The following is a 20,298-nucleotide window of genomic DNA, read 5'->3' on the forward strand; positions in this document are numbered from 1 at the left end:
AGACTCATGTCCAGGCCAGGCAGTGAGGAATAGACATGTGAAGTAGCAATAGGAACTAAAGAGCTGTGCATTTGGGAGCCTGGGCTAGCTAGTTCCAGTCCCACCATGTCACTGCTGACCCAGAACTGGAATGGGCAGCTCAGGACCTGCACATTGAGGAACTTTGGGGCAGATGCATCTGGTGCCTCATAGTGCCCTCTGACCTTGCCCCCATTTTTGAACCCTTAGAACCCTCACCTGTGCCACTGTAGATCATTCAGAGTTTCTGGAACCAATATGCATCTTGAGGAAAAGTCACTTCATGCCAAACCAGAAGCCTGTTTCCCATTTGACCACCGCACTGAGGTCTGTGGATGTTCAGTGTACCCTGTTAGACCCCTCCAAGGCAGCCTGGTTTCTGGCCCTGGTCCTGGGTGGGCTGTACCCTCCCTTTAAGGTACATTTCTAACAGGACCCTAAGGACTGTGCTATTGTGAAGTTTTAAGCAAAGAAAGAGCAACATTTACTCCTGCCCAACCAAGGAGAAGTGGCGTTTTCATCTGATCAGAAACAGATGGGAGCACAAGTCCTTTGGATAAAGCCGTCTTTATCTAGTGCTCTGAATTGGATAAGAAAGAATTCCAAAATCTTTTCTTTGCCATCCAGCAAAGGAGCCTGCCCCGCCTTCCGCCCTCAATCCCTGGCTGCCCCCCACCCAGCTCAGAGCCTTGTTTCTCTTGCCAGTGCGTCTCAAGCATCAGCCACAAGGCCTGAGCATTGGACTTGGAGCTTGGAAAGCCCCCTTCCCCGAATGCGCATGCATCTCTGTGGCTGTGCCTGTGTGTGCGTGTGCGTGGATTTGCACGTAAGCGAGTGTGACCAAAATCGCTTCTGGAGCATGTCGCCCTCTGTCTGCCCATCCAGGTTACTCCTCGCTGCAGGACGAGCTGCTGTCCCCCGCCTCCCTGCACTACGCGCTCCCCTCTCCGCTGCGTGCAGACCAGTACTGGAACGAGGTGGCCGTCATAGACGCCATCCCCTTGGCGGCCACGGAGCATGACACCATGTTGGAGATGTCTGACATGCAGGTGTGGTCCGCGGGCCTCACGCCCTCCCTGGTCACTGCTGAGGACTCCTCTCTGGAGTGCAGCAAGGCCGAGGACTCTGATGCCACAGGCCACGAGTGGAAGTTGGAGGGGGCGCTCTCAGAGGAACCGCGGGGCCCCGAGCTGGGCTCTCTGGACCTTGTGGAGGACGACACAGTGGATTCAGATGCCACAAATGGCCTTATCGATATTCTTGACCAGGAGGAAGGTCAGAGGTCAGAAGAAAAGCTGCCAGGTTATAAGAGGCAGGAGGACTCAACAGGTGCAGGGCAGGATTCAGAGAATGAAGTGTCTCTTGTTTCAGGCCAGCAGAGGGTGCAAGCCCGAATCATAGACTCGCCCAATGTGAGTCAGGTGCTGGAGAGGAGCCAGGACAGGTAAGGGCCGCTGCGGTGGTGGAGGTCCCTTTCATCTTCCTGGGCTTCTGGGTAAGGTTGTGCATGGCGGCGAGCACAGAGGGAATGCTTAAGTGCTGTTACCACCCTGGACTGTATGTTCAAATGTCCTGGAGCATTTAGTAGGGCACCAGCTTGCTTCCGAAGCCACTGTCCATGAAAATTGAGCTGTGATAGGTAAAGGCCACTTCCTTGCCAAGACACTCCCTGGGTGTGGCCAGAAGGAGAGACCCTGAAAGGTGTCAGGACAAGGGAGAGTGGGAGATGGATCCTAAGACTTGGGAAAACCCATGACTGTATGACACTGCTGGAGTTCAGTGCTCTAGATGCCTCTCATCACTGCGTGTTTACTTTTAAAGGCCATATTTAGACACCTAGAAGCACCAGGGCCCAGGGAAGTTATTTGTGTGCAGTCACACAGCCTGCATGTGATAAAACTGATAATGGTGGCCTTTCTACTTATCCTCTCTGAAAGAAAGAGGCTGATGGGTTTATCTAGACAGGACAGAGCTTTCAATGATTATGCAATGGTGGTTCTCCTTGCCAAGCATCCTGTGCTGAGAAGGCACGGCACTGTGCCAGTGGCAGGCAAGCAGCATCAGTAGTTCAGGCAAGAGAGCCTGTGCCCTCTGCAGACACTGGGAGTCCTCAGGCTCAGGGGCTGGTACACCTTTTGAACTCCCACTGTCTTAGCAGTGGAACCCACCACTTTGCTGAGTGCAGAAAAAGGGCTCAGAGGTGAGAGAGTTCCTTGCAGTGGCAGAGAGAGATGAGGCAGGTGTGATCTGGGTATGGCTTTGGCCTCCCTGGGCTGGCCCAGGAAGAGAAGGATGAAGACCTTTTCTCCATGTTGCTTTGCTTCATAAGTTTTTCCTAAAGCAAGGAGATGGTTCATGGGCTTCCAGAAGGCTGTGGCCACCCAGTGAACTCAGGACTAGCCAGACTATGGGGAAACTATGCTCACTTCCTTTTCCTACCTATCACCTGTTCTTTGGCCCCTCAGAGACTCAGGTAGGCTCTACCACATCCCAAGTGGCAGGTAAAAGAAAGTCATTTAAAAGATGAGACAGCAAATTCATTTTGTCTCCTAAACTAATCTTTCCATGAGAGGGGAGAATGGGATAGACTGAGCCTGAGTGTTCAGAGTAAAAGGCTGGCACTCCCGTGGGAGAGGTCATCTTCCAATGCCCTCCGGATGGCCATTCTTTCCCCACATGTTTATTCAGCGTTCCTGTGTGCTGGCCACTTCTTACTATAACAGAAGGACTACTGAATGGAAAGTCAGAAAGAAGACCTGGATTCTATCACTTCCAGGTTCTGTGACCTTGGTCAGCCATCCACTTTGACAGGTGAATTTCATTCACTCCAACTAGCAATATTCATTGAGCACCTACTATGTGCCAGCACCTGTAAAAATGCCTAAGTCCTGAGGAGATGTCTTTGAACAAATCAGACAAAAGTCTCTTCAAGAAGCTTATGTTCTAATGGAGAAAATGACAAGAAATAAGATAAAAGTAAATAAATTAGAATTACCATTGGCCTTCATATTCATGTGTTCCAAGTCCATAGTTTCAATTCACCATAGATTGAATATATCAGGGGAAAAAATGCGTCTGTACTGAACATGTACAGACTTTTTTCTTATGATTATTCCCTAAACAATATAGCATAACAACTATTTTCATAGCGTTTACATTCTATCAGGTAGTATAGGTAATCCTGAGATGATTTAAAATTTGCAAAAGGATATGTGTAAGTTCTATTCAAATACTATGCCATTTTATGTAAGGTTTAACATCATGGATTTGATATCTGGATATTAAGGGATGACCGTAATTAAAATAAAAATGATGGATAATGAAAGTACTAAAGGGAAAAATAGGCAGAAAAGGGAAATAGGAGATAGGTATATGTATGGAGAGGCAGATGGTTGAAATTATAGTTAGGGTGGCCAAGGAAGCCTTTGAGAGTGACATTTAATTAAGACTTAAAGGAAATAAGGGTGTAAGTATTTAAGGGAAAATGCCCAGAAGGCCCAACTAGTTAGTGCCCGTGCCGTGAAGTGGAGCATGCCTGGTAGATGCAGGGGACAGTGAGGTCATGGTGCCTGGAGAAAATGAACAGGGGGACAAGGCCAAATATATCAGGCCATGAGGCCCTAAGAAAGATGGCATTTCCTGGGTAGGATGGGGAGCCACTGGAGGGTTTTGAGCAGGAGTGATGTGCCCTGGCAATGCCTTGAAAAGAGCTTGATGTGGCCAGGGTGAGAGTAAGGAGAATTAGGAGTTGATGGTGACGTGGACGAGAGGCAGGGGGTGTGGTGAGAAGTGGTTGGGTCCAGGTTGTATTTTGAGAGTTGAACCCAAAATATTTGCTGATTAATATGATATGGGAGAAAGAGGAGACAAGGAGGGAATGTTTCCTCCATCTGGCAACTTCCAGGATGAAGGTGCCTTCATCCCTCATAACCTCACCACTGTGGTGAGGAAGACTCTCAGTGTGGATCCCATAACGCTGTCCTTTTTCTTTTTTTTTTTTTTTTGCGGTGCTGGGGATCGAACCCAGGGCCTTGTGCTTGCAAGGCAAGCACTCTACTGACTGAGCTATCTCCCCAGCCCCAATCACGCTGTCGTTTGAGATGCCTGTTGGAGAACCAGAGTAGAGATGTGGAGGAGGCATGTGCAAATACACATGTGAAGTTCAAGAAAGGGCTCCAAGCTGGGCATGACGAGCCTCTGGACGGGGCTTAGCACCACGAGTGGGACAAGCTCGCTTAGAGAGTGGATGTGGCTAGCCCCTGGCAGAACCCCAGGATCTCCAGTGCTCAGAAGTCCAGGAAGTTAGGGGGACCCAGCAAAGGCCAGTGAGAAGGAGTAGCACTGGAGGGAGAGTTAGACCAGGCAAATGTGAAATTCTGGAAGTCATAGAAAAATCTGTTTGAAGGGGAGAGAGTGATGACTCCATCAGATAACGATTATCAAGTGACTTAGAAGGTGGGGTGGGGGGCAGTCTGGAGATGCAAGATGATGGGTGTGGAGACCCCAGGAACTGAACCCTTACCCAGTGAGGTGCTCCAGGAGCCCAGAGAGGAGAGCACTTCACTTAAAAGGAGGGACCAGTGTTCTGATATCCTTGGCCTTCTCCACCTGACGGCAGGGATAGGCCACATGTGCCTCCTCCCCAGGGCAGTCAGTCAGCTCAGTGACTTGCTCATGCTCTCCTGAGCTTTAGAGGTGGAAGACAGTACAGGCTGTGTCCTGTATGAGCCTTGGGTGGGGATGGGGTTCACCTGAGAAAGCAAAGACCGAAAGATGACCGTTGTTCTTTCTTTCTCCTTGGACATCTATCATCTGGCCTGGACCCCAGACCACAGGACTGGGAAAGAGAAGGCTCCATAGTCTCGTACCTGCAAGATGCTGCACAAGGCTCCTGGCAAGAGGAGGTCACACAAGGCCCACACTCATTCCAGAGAACCATCACCACTGTCCGAGGGCTGGAGCCCAGCGGGTCTCAGGAGTATGAGCAGGTGCTGGTGTCTGCAAGGGAGCACAGGCGGATGGAACAGCCAGAGGCAGGGAGCTCCCAGGCAGACAGGGAACAGAGCCAACAGGGCCACAGGGAGTGGTCAGAGGCGGAGGCAGCCTCAAGCAGCTTCTTCTCCCGGGTTATGCAGGTGAGGGCCCCCAGGGCACCTCCTCCCCTTGCTCTTTTCCAGCATCAGAAAAGAAGACCTGAAGCAAGCCATGTGTCCTTTCTTTAAAAAGTGCAGTGGAGACCTCGCTTTCTCTAGGAGTAAGGATATGAGGTCATGGTCTACCTTTCTGCCTCCTTGACCTCTACTAGAGGAAGGAGGGCTCACAGAGTAGTTGTTATCACCCATCCCAACAATGGGGCAGCCAGGTGCGCACTCCCATTTGGCCACTGATGATCAGAATGGTTGGGCAGCTCACCCAATGCCTCATTTGCCCAGGAGGCCTTGAATTAGGTTTTTAGTGACCTCAAAGCCATGGGTTTTGTTTGGTATTCTTTGTCCATCGTGATAAGTTTTTTTAATCGGTTTTCAAAATGATACATAATAGTGGGATTGGTTGTTATGTACTTGCACATGCATATAACAGAATTTAGTCAGATTCTTTCCTCAATACCTCCTCTTTCTTTCTCTTCCTCCCTCCCCCTGGTCCTCTGGTACTCTGCTCTGCTTCTGTTGTCCATCGTGTTTTAGAAAGGGCTTAGCACTGAGAGAACTGGGCATTAGGCTGACCAGGCTGTGTGACTGTGAGCAAGCTGTGACTCTTCTCAGCACCTCCATGTCCTCTTGGTAAATGAAGACTTGATTGGAATACCACAGAGTTGATCCAGCTCTGGAATCCTGTGATTCTTTGGGTGGCTTCTGGTTGGGAGGTGATCAGATAGAGATGGTTCTCTTCTCTGCTCTCTGGCTGTCCTGGGCATCTCCCACCCTCAGACTTCCCTCCTTCCTTCCCTCCCTTTCTTGTGCTTCCCATCCTTTTTAAAAATTTTCCCTGCCTTTTCCCCCTTTCTTTTCTTCAATCCTCCCTCCCCATTCCCACCTTCCATAGTTACTCAATCATGGCCAATCTTGTTTTACCTGAACCACAATCCCCTCCCCCCACATTTTATTTTGAAGCAAATCCAAGACATCTTACTAATATATGTCTTTTCGATTTATATGTTTTTATAAAACTCGCACTGCCATTCTGTACCTATGCATTTTTAATATGTATGTAGCTGCTATGGGCTGTACATCTTTGTCACTTTCTTTTTTCACCCAGCACCACTTCCTCATCCGGGAACTGTTATCTTAGCCTGTCCTTCCTTGTTTCTATCCTCTTCCCTCTTTCCTCCCTGAACCTTAGCTCTGACAGAGATGAGGTTGACTCTACAATGGTTGTGAGTGGCTGGCTGTAAAGAACTGCTCGGAATTAAATAGGGTTTTATTTAGAAAGCTTCTCTGCCAAGTATGTGCACTTGGGCAGGACAGACAGCTGTGTTCATTTTTAACCTCAAACCACCCCAGTGCATTCCTTTCCACCAGGCTGTTCCTTGGCATCTACCCCTGCTCCTCCCAGGAAGGAGTGCTGTCCCAGAGCACAGGTGATCCTGATTGGGTCTGTTCTGGATCCCTAGGAAAAGACAAAGATGCCAGGGATGTGCTTTTCCTTTGCCCCTCTGCAGTCAGCCCTTAGTGAGAGGAAAACTGGGGACAAAGGCAGAAAGCAGGACAGCCCCATAGAGAATGCTTCTAGTTTGTCCACCAGGTCCCCGAATTACAGGGGATGAAACTGAAGCCCCTAGAGGCCAAGGGCTTTCTCCAGGGTCACACAGTGAACCAACATCAGGGACAGGAGAGTCCCAATCACTTGGTTCCTAGTTCCACATTCTTATGACTGGAATGAGTATTCAGGGCCACCATGCCCAGCCTGAAAATGAAGACCCCCATCACCTCCTTTGTCTCAGAATGAATGGACAGATGGACTAAGGATGTCAGTAGTCTGCTGATAAGACCCCCAAGGGAGGATAATGAGGCCCACTGAAGGCAATGATTTGTAAAGCTCCCCCCATTTATTAGCATTTCCATAACTTTCTGGAAACAGTGACAGAGAGATAGAGTTGCCACGTCATACGGGGCTTGGGAGGGGGACCTGCAATGAATGTAACCTGGCTGATTCTTCTGGGATCTGAGTGGAAATATCTAAAGTTGGACTCTTTTGGTGTGTGGTGTTAGGAATGAAACTCAGAGCCTCACACAAGGCAGAGAAGTCCTCTACCACATCCCCCCAGTCGCTGGACTTTTCTTGGCCATGTTAAAACTACATGTTGTCCCATGACCAGCTCCTTTGCATATACTAAGGGCTTTTGTTTTTCCCAACATTATCTTATTGAAATGAGGTCATGTTGGGGGTGATAGGAGTTTGAAATCTGACTTTTTCATTTACTTACTTTTTCACTTAAGCAAGCTACTTGAACTCTCTTTGCCTGCTTCTTTTATATAGAATGGGAAAATTATGGAATGTACCTACAGGCACATTCCTGTTGGTAAGGTTTAACTCAGTTAATGTGTGAAACACAGAACGATGCCTACAGAGCAGTACACTATAGTACGTATTTGCCACTGTTTTCCAGAGTGGCAGTATTTATAAACTATGTGGTCCTCACAGCAGTTTTAAGAAGGGGTAGGAAAAGCACTTTAATTCCCAGCCTATGGATAAGGAAACTTAGGCACTGAGAAGATGTCCCGCTTTCCCAAGACCCCACAGTAAGTGAGTGCAGGGTGTCCCAGGTCTTCATTCTTTCTGCGAATGAGCTGCTACTTAAAAAGGGAACAAGTTGACCCAGAAAGTGAAATTCCTTCCAGCCCCAGCTGCTGTGGCTTCATTTGTGAATCAGCTCTGTGCACGCAAGTGTAATACGCATGGTTCCTGCTCAGTGGGCGTCAGTGGCCTAGCACGGGAAGAGCCTTTAAGGACAGACCTTAAATAGACACACCAGTTCCATGCTGGAGTTTAGGGTTGCTGTGCCCAGTAAAGGAGGGGACTGAGGGTTTGTGGGAATTACAGATCAGCTTCCAGGTGGCCCTACCACCTGTACTGGACATGAGCCCTGCTCATTTGGCTGGGCCTGAATAAATCACTCCCCCTTGAGGCTGTTTTTTAAAATAAAACCTTCACTCTCCAGGATGCTAGCTGGCCTCAGCCTCCAGCACAGGCAAACATCATTCTCATTACTGCAGTATCAGCCCAAGGAGACACATGAGTAACCACATTCTTGAAACTTCTTATTTTGTAGAGTCCTTGAATGAAAAACTTTCCTAGGGCAGAACTCCCTCTGGTTTCCATAGGCTCAGGCAGGCAGAAAAGGCTAGTGGGTGACCCCCCTTCCAGGCCCTCAGTGACTTTGACATGTGCTTTCTGTGTCCAGGACACAGCACCTGCCAGATTCCTTCTAGCCCAATTAGACAGCTCCAGCAGCTGGTTTGAGAAGCTAAAATTATAGAAGCCTGACGTCACTGTGGAGTTAGGGCAGAGCCCAGGGCTGCTTACAGGAGGGGCTGTTATTGCTGAGACGGCCATTCGGGAGAAGGCCCATTCTGTCTCCTGCTTGGAGAGATAGAAAGAGTGAGAGACAGAGCGAAAACAAAAGAGGCAGGGATGGAAGGGGTCGCTGGGGGACTCCGGAGTCCAAGAGGAGAATGAGAGACTGGATCCCTGCAGCAGTCGGGCCCCTGGTTTTCCTGGTCCTGGAGATCCAGGCTGGTGAGAGGAGGTGAGGATGTGGACTTTCATCACCCAACTCCTGGTCACCCTAGTGCTCCTGGGCTTTTTCCTGGTCAGCTGTCAGAATGTGATGCACATTGTCAAGGGCTCCCTGTGCTTTGTGCTGAAGCACATCCACCAGGAGCTGGACAAGGAGCTGGGGGAGAGCGAGGGCCTGAGTGACGACGAGGAGACCATCTCTACCAGGGTGGTCCGGCGGCGGGTCCTCCTGAAGGTAATGGCCAGGCAGGCGGCAGGATGGGAACTTGTGGGGAATACCAGAGGCCAGGCCTGAGGGGACAGCGTTGTGCTGTGCATGGGGTGGAGCTGGGGGAAAGAGCCAGGAAACGTGTTGGAAGAGAAGGATCAGGAAGGACTCAGGGGATCGGATTCTATGCTGGGAGCCAGAGTCATGTGCAGCTCCTCCCCAGCACCCAGCACAGGGTGACAGCCCAGAAAGCTCTGGGATTTGGGCCTTCTCTCTCTCATCCTGTTCCTGTACCCAACCAGCTGTGGAATTGTGGGCAAGTCTCTTTGAGGGTAGCCATCTGTGGCAGGGCTTCTAGACTGTGGAGTATAGTAAAAGTATAAAACAGTGCCTTACTCACTTCTTCCCTCAGAGCTTCCTCCATCCAACTTGTGTAATCGTCCCTATTTGGCTGACTTCCTGGGCTGTTGTAAGGATCAAGCATACCGACCTCTTGCAAGCTCTGGGCCCTTCCTGTTTTCAGGCCTTGTGGCCCCACGGGGGTGCTGCCCACACTCTGGGAGCCCTTGGTTTGGCTGTGGCTATTTGCTGAGCTGGGGTTTCCTGCCAGGGTGGGGATTTATCGGATGTGGTTATAGCTGCCACGGCTCTTTTATACCCTCAACCTCCATTTATCAATCTTACATTTTTTTTTTCCCTTTCTCTAATTCCAGGGGAATGAGCTTCAGAATATTCCAGGGGAGCAAGTGACGGAGGAACAGTTCACAGATGAGCAGGGCAACATTGTCACCAAGAAGGTGGGTGCAGAGAATCCCTGAGTTGGGGAGCGGGGGGTTGGGACTGTCAGTAGAGCGTGACTCGGGCCGCACTGACAGGGTAGCCATGGCTGTGTTGGCCACCCCAGCACTCAGGAGGAGCAGTTTAGGTGTGAGTGTTCTTGGTCTTCAGCAGTTTGGATGTGGCTTTCCTCACAGCCTCTGTACCCAAACTTAGTCCCTTGATACTTAGCCTCTAAAATGGAGCTGTTAAGGGACTAGTGTGACTGTCCCCAGCCTACCAGGCATCTCCTCTAATAAAAAGGACATGGACATTCATGGAGTAGGGAACATATATCAACTCAATAGACATGATTTTGCCTGTCAGGCATCAGGCCCCATGCTAGCTAGGGGAAATAGGGAGAGAAAACAGAGGGAGGATTTTGCATGTGCATCTCAGGATTGCTGCTTGCACTGTGGTAGAGCCAGACCTCTTGCATCCATCTCTCATCCTTCCTTTGGGCAGGGTCTGTGCTCTTTTATGTTCTCATCTCCCATTCTGATCGCAGAGTAAATGGTGTTTGAATATTTGGATGGATGAATGAATAGGGACTGGGTGGGTCGAATAGAATTACTGTAGATAAAAAGAAAATGTCCTCCATCCTTGGGCACTGACAGGAGGATGGGCAGCAGAAGCTTTCATGGATGCTGATAGGCAGAGTGAAGCTCAGCAGGTTTGAGGCAGACTTTACATGTGGTCAAACTTTGATCATTAAGTGAACCTGTCAAGAGCCCTCCACAAATTCTAGCCTTTTTGACTTTGTCCAATATGGGTTTTTCCAGGAAGCAATGGCAACAAGAGACCAGTCCCTTTTCTTCTCCCCTCAGGGTAGGACCTCGTATTCCTTGGGTCTCTCTTCTGGGGCCTTGCTTTTCTCACACTTTGTCTTCATGGTTTGACTAACCCCTTCCCCCTTCCCTCTTTTTTCCAGATCGTTCGCAAAGTTGTTCGGCAGATAGACTCGTCTGGTGCCGATGACACCCAGGAGCACCAGGAGGTGATTGTTGAGGGGCCCCTGGAGGACCCTAGTGAGCTGGAAGCCGATATTGAGTACTTTATAAAACATGCCAAGGTACTGAGGGGGCTGCGGGCTCCCTCACTCTTCAGAGCAGCCCCCAGAGAATTCCCCTGCTGCCTGCCTCTTAGCCACAGCTCAGTCTGCACGGTCTGTCCCTCAGATCACCTTCTTCCTAATGGATGGGGTTTCCACCAGCTCCATACTGTCCCTTTTCGTTCTTTAGCCTTTTTTTCTTCTCATCTGTCTCTGTGATCTGTCCTGCTTTCTGTCTCTGCTGCTGTCTCCAGGTGGAGCTAAGAGGGAGTGGCCTACACCCGGACCTGATAGAGGGCAGAAAGGGGGCTCAGATAGTGAAGCGGGCCAGCCTGAAAAGGGGCAAACAGTGATCTCCAGTCTCTCCTCGGAGTAGCCTCTCAGGAGGTAACAGCAGCCTTCTCATCCTTTCTGCATGGCCTGGCCCTCAGTGGAGTTGCTGCTCCCTCCTTGCCTGCCTCCCCTTCTCCCAGGGTGCTCACTCTACCCAGTCTCTCCTGAGTCCCAACCTAGTGACGGTGTCTTTGATCCTCAACTTCCCCTTCAAGGAAACAAAGACACCTATCTCTCAGAAAGTGTGCAAATGCAGTTTTTGGAATTCCATTTTTGGTTTTGGTGGTGCTGGAGATGAAACCCAGGGCCTCCTGCATGTTAGACAAGTGCCCTACCACTAAGCTACACCCCTAACCCCTCTATAGTTTCAAAAGGATTCCTAAATGAGTGAAAAGCACTCTGTCAATCTAAGGTAGTCACCCTGTCTTAGAAACCAAGCAGTGGGGCGCCAGAGGTTGGTGGCGAGGGCAGTGCAGGAGAATCCCTCTGGGTTGTGATATTTCAACACAGGAAGAACTCCAAGACTTGGAGATGGGCTGTCTCTAGGACCTGGAACCGAACTGAAGTTCTATCAGGACCCAGGCTTAAATTCTCCTTGATATTTTGTGAACCAAGCTGCTCCCTTGCTTTCTAGGAAGGGACTGAGTAGATCCAAGGGGTGGGTGGCATTCTCCCTGGAAAGTCAGGAGGGTCATCGGGGTTGGGCCCTGGGTGCCAGTGCACGCCGAGTGTGAGCATGGGGCAGTGGGGCTGAGGAGGGGTGTGTGCCGTGCTGTGCATTGAGGGTCTCCAGCGGGCCTGTGCAGTGCTGGGGGCATCGGCGACCAGCTCTGATGATCTCGGCCCTCCCTGAGGGATCCTGTACTGAGCTGCCCCGAGGCCCTTCATTGTGCCCAGCTCGGGGCAGCTCAGTACAGGATGCATCGGGGTGGGAGTCGGCAGGGAGCGAGGAAGCATTGCGGCCCCAGCACAGCACTAACTGGGTTGTTGCCATCTGAATCCCTGGGGCCAAGTAGCAAGCAGGCGCTGGCTTTCTGCATTCTGCAAAAAGCAGGCCCGCTGCCTCCTGAGCCACCAGAAATGCTGACTTGGGGCTTCCTGACATATCTCAGCACTTGGGCAAAAAAGAGGACTGGCGGATCCAGTTAGAGGATAAAATTAGACCTGACTCCTCAGCAGCTTAAGGAGGTCACAGCATTAACCCCAGCACTGCCAGGGGTCCTACCCGCTGCTGGCTTTGAAGGATGTGGTTAGCTGAGATTCAGTCCTGGAACTAATATAAAGGTGCACAAATTTTTTGAAAGGAGCGTGAGGGGAAAAGAACACTCCTCTGCCTTATTTTTCGTATAGTAGCAGCAGTAATGGTCTTAAAATTTGAGCTTCTGTTTGGCTCAGATTTTACCAATGTTCCTAAACAGGAGACAAGCAAACCAGAAGTGGGGCTAGAGGGATGGAGGGAATCTAGTATTATTTTTTAAGTTTAATTTGCCACAGATGATCTGCAAAGAGGTTGACCCCACCACCACCACCACCATGCAGTGATTAAGGATCAGACTGCATAAGCACGGGTGTCAGGACCATGGAGCAGCCTGGCTCCAGGACAGTGCTGAACCCTCTGCCAATAAAAGGCAAAGGGGATACCTGGGACTGGAGCCACAGTGGTAAGGGAGGGAGCTTGGAGGCAGGCTCCCGTCTGTGTCCCAAAGGGCCTAAGGGGCAGAATAAAATACTGAACCCTTCTAATGAGAGTAAGGGCTGCAGAGAAGATGGGAAAGAGGCTGCAGGTGCTCTGATTCTTAATATTTACCACCACCTACTCACAAGCATGTACAGGTGATCCTCATTATTCATTTTCAGATTCCCCTACTTGCTTAAAGCCAGTGCTCACTGCGCTTCTGTGGTCATTCACAGGAAGGCATACAATGGCAAAAATTTTGAGTCGCCCGACATGCACATTCGCAGATGAGGTTGAGCAAGGAGAACTCTGCCTTATTTCAGCTCTCACAGCTCAAACAAGCATCCTTTTAATGGTCTACTTAGTGTCATGTTTTGTGTATTTCTGTGGTTTTTGTTAGTCATTTTACTGTTTAAAATGTTCTCCCAGAGCAGTACTAAAGGGCTTTCTAGTTTTTCTAAGAACAAAGATGCTGTGATGTACCTGAGAGAATACATGTGCTAAAAAGAAGCTTCAGGAGCCAGGTGCAGTGGCATGCACCTATAATCCCAGTGACCTGGGAAGCTGAGGCACGAAGATCATAATGTGAAGATCTGTCTGAGCAATTTAACAAGACCCTGTCTCAAAATAAAAGATAAAAAGGGATGAGGATATAGCTAAGTGGTAGAGCACCCCTAGGTTGAATCCCCAGTACCAAAGGGAAAAAAAGAGATTCAGTTCACAAAGAGATCAGTTATAGTGCTATTGGTGGTGAGGTCAATGTGAATGCATCAGCCATACATATTAAATAAGGTGTCTTTAAACAGATCCCACATAAATAAGGTTATATATTCAGTGGTCAATGAAAATGTGACCAGAGGCTCACAGGAACCTAGCCTTGTATTTCCCTTAGGAGCAATGGTTCAGCATTCAGAAATTCAGTGTTCACAACTACTCTGTAGAACATGACTGCTGTGAATAGTGAATCAGCTTTGTGTGCTTCAGAGAGTGAAAGCTGAGGTTTGGGAGTCTAGATTCAAGGCCTGGCTCTTCCTGTTTACCTTAAACAGGTCACTTAACTGCCTGGAGCTTTAGACTCCTCAAGGGAGGATGAAAATAGTCCATTCTAAAAATGAGTTACACTTAAAAAAAAAAAAAAAAGTTTCCAGGGGTGGAGATGCAGTTCTGTGGTAAAATGTGCTTAGCATGCACAAAGTCCTGGGTTCAATTCCCAGCCCTCCTCCCCCCACCAAAAAAAAAAAACACAAAACAACAATAACATACAAAGGTTTACAAATAATATCTGTGAAAGCTATGTAAAGAGTAAATAAGAACATACTGTGGCACTCAATCAATGACAAATTGTATTTGTAGTATGCCTCAGGGCAAGTCAATTGACCTTCCTAAACCTCAGGTTCTTTATCCATAAAGGACCAATAATGCCAATATTTTCCTTTCAGGAAGGCTATGGTGGTCGATGAGTTCATGTTTATGAAAGGGCTTTATACATTGGCAAGTTCTACTATGCTCTTTCTCAAAGTGTCATCCACATCCCTGTATTACAGTCATCCCAAGAATCTTGTTAAAACATAGATTTCAGAGTTGAGTGGGTAGATTAGTGGTAGAACACTTGCCTGACATGCATGAGGCCCTGGGTACTAAGTCCACAGCAAAAGAGAGAGAGAGAGAGAGAGAGAGAGAGAGAGAGAGAGAGAGATTTTTCTGGGCCTTGCCCCACCCAGTATGGGTGAATTATAATTCTATAACTCAAGATTCTATCCCTCAAGTTGATTTTTGACTCGTATTGAAGATTAAATTATTATGACTCTTTGTACTTCTCCTTGCCACACATTCTAGAAGTAAGGTGGCACTGTTGTAACATCATGTCTAAAAGTTGAACTGAGACAAAGATGGTTATAGTTTATTTAAAGATGTGGAAACCCCTGCCAAAGGGCAGAACTCAGTGGACTAAGCCACTCATTCTGATTCCTCCACATCACTCCCAGCCTTGGGAAGGCTTTTACATGTGAGGCCTGGCAGGGTGAGAGAGTTTCCTGGCAGTATTTAGAAGCTGGAAAATTGCTGTTTAGTCAAGGCATGATTGTTTGGGGCAGACAGTAGCAGGTGGTGGGTTTTCTTTGTGTCCAAGTACTTAGGTCCAAGTATTAGAGCTATCAGTGCTGTTGTAGGGACAGTGTGGAGCTGGACAACTAGGTGGACTGGGAGCAGAAGCAACCCTACAGCCCTCTGCATTACCAGGAACCTGAGCAGGGCCCTGGTTCTTGGCACCCATCTGCATATGCCTGACTGTACTTTATGGAACTCTCTAAAAAGCTACAGGAGGAAAAAGACCTTTGTGTGTTTTTCTTTTTAAGGGACACTTTCTCATTCAGAGAGTGTGGTTGCAAGACTTGCTTTAACTCTGACAGTAGCATAGTTCAATAAGTTTAAAATTTATCAGTAGTTTGGATGGAAGGGATGGGGAGGTAAAGTGGAGGTATGAGGGAGGTCCACCCTCATACCCCACCGCTGCAGGGACCTTAGAGTTAGGGTTTAGGGGAGACAGAAAAGAGCCACAAGCACTGGGTAGGTGGGACTGGTGCTACAGCACACAGAAAAAAAAGAAAGAACCAGGCACAGCCACTCAGAATGGAAAGGACCTCTTTTCTAAGTTTCGAAAGGGTGATTCCTTCCCAGGGGAAACAGGTGCAGAGAGGTGGAGTCATCTTAGATGAAGCTCGTGTCCTCTCCACCCGTGTGCTGCTTCTTGCTCCAGCTGACCCTATCTCTACTCCCCTTGAGTCTCACTTTACCCAAAAATTAAATGGGTAGTTATACCACAATGATCTCCAAAGCTTTAAATTTCTCTTCTGCCCAGGACCCGGGCCCAAAGTGGATGTTAGCCTATCTTTCCTGAGTTCCCAATATCACTGTGTCTCTTGTTCAAAGAGTACTTAACCTTGAGGAGTGCTTAGGTACTGTAGGGAACCCCAGGTAGGGGCTCCTGCCCCTGGAGTGTTTATAATCCAGCCAAGAAAATGACAGATGTTTAAAAGACAACAGTCAGGTGTGGTGGCCTGTAATCCCAATGGCTCAGGAGGATCACAAGTTCGAAGTCAGCAATTTAGTGAAGTTCTATGAAACCTGGTGAGACTCCATCTTAAAATATAAAAAATAAATAAAAAGAACTGGGGATGTGGCTTGGTGGTTAAGCACCCCCGGGTTCAATTTCTGGTACCAAACATAAAAACAAAAAAAGAAAAAAGAAAAAAACAACATTAACCGAGCATTTCCAGAGAACCCAATAATAGTTTACATGCATGGAATGCTCACTATTCTAAGCAATATATTTATTTATTAGCTCTTTCAAACATCACAAAGATCTAAGGTAGGTCCTATTACCCTCATTTTACAGCAGAAGAAACTGAGTCACAGAGCAGGTAAGTAACTTAACCAAGGTCAGGCAGCAAGTAACTGGGTAATCTGGCTGAGGAGTTCCTATCCTAACCACTATACTCTAGACGCTTAAATAAAAAGTAGCCATGGGCAGCAGAACTTCCAGAGCCCCACACAGGAAACTCACCCACTTAACAAGAAATCAGGGGAAGCTTGGGTGGCGTTGAGAGGCTGCCTTCCTCAGGGAAGGGTGGGTGGTATTCCGGGAAGTTCAGAGTCCCCAAGCACAACACTTTACTGCTCATCGCCTTTCTTGGGAAGACTGCTTTCCTTGAATCAGACCCTGCCTGAGTAGTCAGCACTAAACTCTATGTTTCGGGGTTTTGCTGAGAGTTGCACCTTTAAATTCTAAATGACTACTCCTCCTTTCTTTGTGTCTCTCAGGATCACACCTCAACACCCAACCCCTGAACTCCACACACTCTGCCATGCACACAGGAGGAGAGCTGGACCGGAGGGCTACAGAAGCGCTGCACACGTTCCTCTAGGCTCACAGCACGATCTCTGTAAGGGACTTCCTTTAGTCTCCTATTCGCATGAACGACTGACTGACTGTAGACGCATGACCTACAGTCTTCAATCCTGCCTCTATCGACTACGGATCTCTGTCGGAAATCAGGGCAAAAGCAGCAAGAGGGGAGAGGAGAGAGAGGATAGAAAACAAGTACAAGAGAGAGCATATGGATGCAAAAGGGAATAAGGGCTCTTTTGTGGCTGGGGATGGTTTTTGGTTTTGTTTTTCTAAAAAAATTGTTTTGATTTTGACTTCGTACAGGGTATTTTTTTTTTCCCCAACCTCATCTGTAAGAAATCCATGTGGGCTTCCTGGAAAGAAAAAAAGAGAGAGAGAGAGAGGAAAAGAAAGAAAAAGAAAAATAGGCATGAAATCAGTTTAGCACCTTCATCCCATGGCCTCACCTGCCAGCCATCCCCACCTGCACACACCAATTCCATTCCATTCCTGACAACCCCTCTACTCCCCAGTGGATTGCTTCTTCCAGAAAGCTCTCCATGACATTCAGGACACACACACACACACACACACACACACCACACACGCGCGCGCACACACACACACACACACACACACACACACACCTTCGCTTCACTCTGTCTACACACTGATTTTACTGTGATCTCTGAAGCTGTATAGAATCTCCTGTGGATAAACTGGAATTTTTTTTTTAATGTTGTCTCTCTCTCTCTCTCTGCCAGTTTCAGTATTAATCATCTTCCAATGGAAAATCATCACCTTGAGAGTGCATTCAGGGTCTCTTGTGTTAGGGACTTAAGAATTGGAAGTGAGGACCCCCAGGCTTAGCTTTAGGGCTCAAAGGGAGCCAGTGCTCCATCTGAAAGGTCTCAGCTGGGGAAGGGCCGGTGGCTGCCCCAGGGTCGCACCAGCATGTCCAATAGAGAAGAGGTTTTCTATATCTTCAAGCACTTCTATCATAGTCTGTGTTTAAAGTGTAAACTGTACAGTAATCAGCCTTGTGTATATGAAAAACAATAAATACTATGCAAACCAATAGAAACACTTTAGCAGTATGTTCCAAGCACTAACAGCTCAGCTCCTGAGGACTTCTCCAGGCTGCGGGAGAAGGAGCTACAGGCTGTCTTTCAGTGAAAGAGGAAGGAAGGAAGTAGGGCTAGTGAATGTATCTGCCAGTTCTAGACGTCAGGACCACCCTAAGGTCTCCCAGAGCCAACTTGGTGCTCGAAGTCCAGGCAGCCCGCAGGCTGGGGGTGCAGGCGCTAGGTTGCAGGCTCGCCAGCCCCAGTGCCTCTGCCCTTCCGGAGACTCCTGACCACGTGTCCAGTGGGAGGAGAGCCGGAGGAGGATGGAGCTGCTGACCACCAAGAGACCCCGGGCTGGCCAAAAGACCCTTCTAAGCCAGGCTCCGGGTCAGGGCAGGAAGGAAACCGACAGCTGGCTGTTCCTCGCCTCGGTGCCATCAGGGAAGAGCCTTAAAGTTACATTAGAGCCTCCGGCAGAGGGAGGCCCGAATCAGCACAATCTGGCCCCGTCCTTGCCCGGGCGGGCGCCCTCTAGGGCCAGGAGAGAGACTCTGGCAGGCTCTTCTCGCTCTCAAAGAGCCACTGTGGCGGATGTCCAGTCACCTTCCTCCCCAGCCTCTCTTCGGAGGTGTCCTCTGGACACATTTAAACCTTCCAAGTAGCACAGAAGCGCCCTCAACGTCAGAGACCCCAAGGCCCTGGAGACCAGCCGCAAAGGTCTCGGGCGGAACGGGAACAGCCGGGCCTCTGCCGTCTGGCCCGTCGGTGCCCTCCCGGGCCGAGTGCGGTCGGCCCAGAAGGCCGCGTCCCAGAGGGGCCGAGGCGCTCCGGTCCGTCCGGGGCGGGGTTTGCTTTTGCTCTCCGAGGGGGGCGGACAAGGGAGAGGAAGTGCCAACTCCCGGCCGCAGTTCTCGCTGAGGGCTGCGTCTGAGCAGCTGCAGGTTCGCAGCCTCCTCTTGGCACCATGCGAGATCCAACGCTGCTCGGACGCCGGCGCCGGGGCGCAGCGGTGGCGGCCGAACGCCCCGCCCCGCAGCAGCGCAGCGCCGCGAAGCAGAGCGCCCCGGCGCCCGGCCTGCCGCAGGAGAGGCCGGGCATCGCGGCTGGGGACCGATTCCGTGAAGGCTCAAGGAAGACAGGCGCAGGGCTCGCCTCCTCCGCCTCGATCCTGTCCCTTCCTCTCCCGGGTCGCCGCTGCAGCCGAACCCAGTAGCCCCTCTTAGCGCCCCGCGTGGGCCCCGCGGCTCCAGGCTCTGCTTTGGCACTTTCCGCTCCGTCTGGCATGGCTGCTTGGCCCGCCGGCCCCAGGCCTTCGGTGGCATGGCTGCACGCTCCCGCGCTAGTAGGAGCTGTTTAGGGGAGGAGTTTGGGGTCTCCACAAGATGCCTAGAGAATGCTGCAGTCTGCACATTAGACGCTTTTTAGAAGTTTTGAAATTACCTTGATTTTTTTAATTGTTATGAAAAACAAATCATTTCTCGACTCTCCCATGCTCTGTTACTGGGAGAGTATGCCCCACCCCACTCTGATGTATAGACCATTCTCCCTACACCAGCTGAACAAATGTCAAAATTAATAAAGAAATTGACTCATGACACAGGGCTCCATCTCTCCTTCCTGGTTCGTCTTTGGGGCTTGTGCTGGGGCAAGAGTAGAGCCTGGGTTGGGGGAAGAAGGGTCAGTAGGTGGAATGAGGAGAAGCCTGCACTCCCCAGAGGGGTCCACCAATTCTTCCTGGAAGCCAGGACAGCTCCTTAATTTAAACTGCCTATCCAGGGAGAAACCCTCAGAGAAGGGATAGCCTAAATGTTACCATGAAATGGGGAGAAGTTGGAGGTGGGAGAAGGGACACCACAAACTACCAGTGTACCACCAGTCCAGGTCTGGGACTAGTATACACTGAGTGGCATCCTAGCTCTCCCCATGAAAGCATCTGGTCCTGCATCCCATGACATTAAACATTCAGGAACCAACCCTTGCTATAGAGAGGATTTGGCCCTGTTTCTGTCTAGTTTCTAACACCTCATGCAAGGTTGGTCACCACTCTGGCCTCAGTTTCCTCATCAGTCAAATGGAATGAATTCAGCAGTTGCTAAAGTTTCTTCTGTTTGCCATTCTGGGATTCTCAGACCCTTAGTCTTAGCATTAAATAAGAGTCAAATCATTTGCAGCAAATTTCTTTCTTCATAGGTTCTCATTATTAGGGAATGAACAATTCATGGTTCCAAGGTCCCTGGAAAATCCCCACCTCTTGTTCCACCCCAAGAGAACTCAGAATCTGAAAGGACCCCCAGAAAAATGAGTCAGTCTTTACTGTGCATTTACATTACCCAGAGGGCTTTTATAAAAGGTTTTTGAATTATAGTTGTACGGGTGGGATCCTGTGACATCCCTGGGAATCAGAACTAACTACCAAAATGATGGTGATGCACGCAGCCTGGTAGAAAACCAACTTAGACAAATCAGAACCTTTCTTTCTTGCTGGTCCTGGTCATGCACACCTATAAT

General features: G+C 49.4%; 1 protein-coding gene across 8 annotated transcripts in view; it reads left to right on the plus strand.

The window, feature by feature from the left end:
• Nucleotides 1-19,385, plus strand: part of Ank1 (ankyrin 1) — a 216,224-nt gene extending 196,839 nt beyond the window's left edge. For 2 of the 8 annotated variants that reach the window (XM_047550105.1, XM_047550108.1), the window contains exons 39-44: nucleotides 904-1,462; nucleotides 4,847-5,153; nucleotides 9,676-9,759; nucleotides 10,710-10,850; nucleotides 11,084-11,216; nucleotides 16,657-19,385. In XM_047550105.1, the coding sequence (XP_047406061.1) occupies nucleotides 904-1,462; nucleotides 4,847-5,153; nucleotides 9,676-9,759; nucleotides 10,710-10,850; nucleotides 11,084-11,182 (1,190 nt within the window). In that variant the 3' untranslated portion in view covers nucleotides 11,183-11,216; nucleotides 16,657-19,385. The other 6 variants (XM_047550107.1, XM_047550109.1, XM_047550110.1 and 3 more) reach the window with 5 other exon arrangements.
• Nucleotides 19,386-20,298: the final 913 nt, after the last annotated feature.

Source organism: Sciurus carolinensis, chromosome 4, assembly GCF_902686445.1.
Source record: "Sciurus carolinensis chromosome 4, mSciCar1.2, whole genome shotgun sequence".
NCBI classification, from domain to species: domain Eukaryota; kingdom Metazoa; phylum Chordata; class Mammalia; order Rodentia; family Sciuridae; genus Sciurus; species Sciurus carolinensis.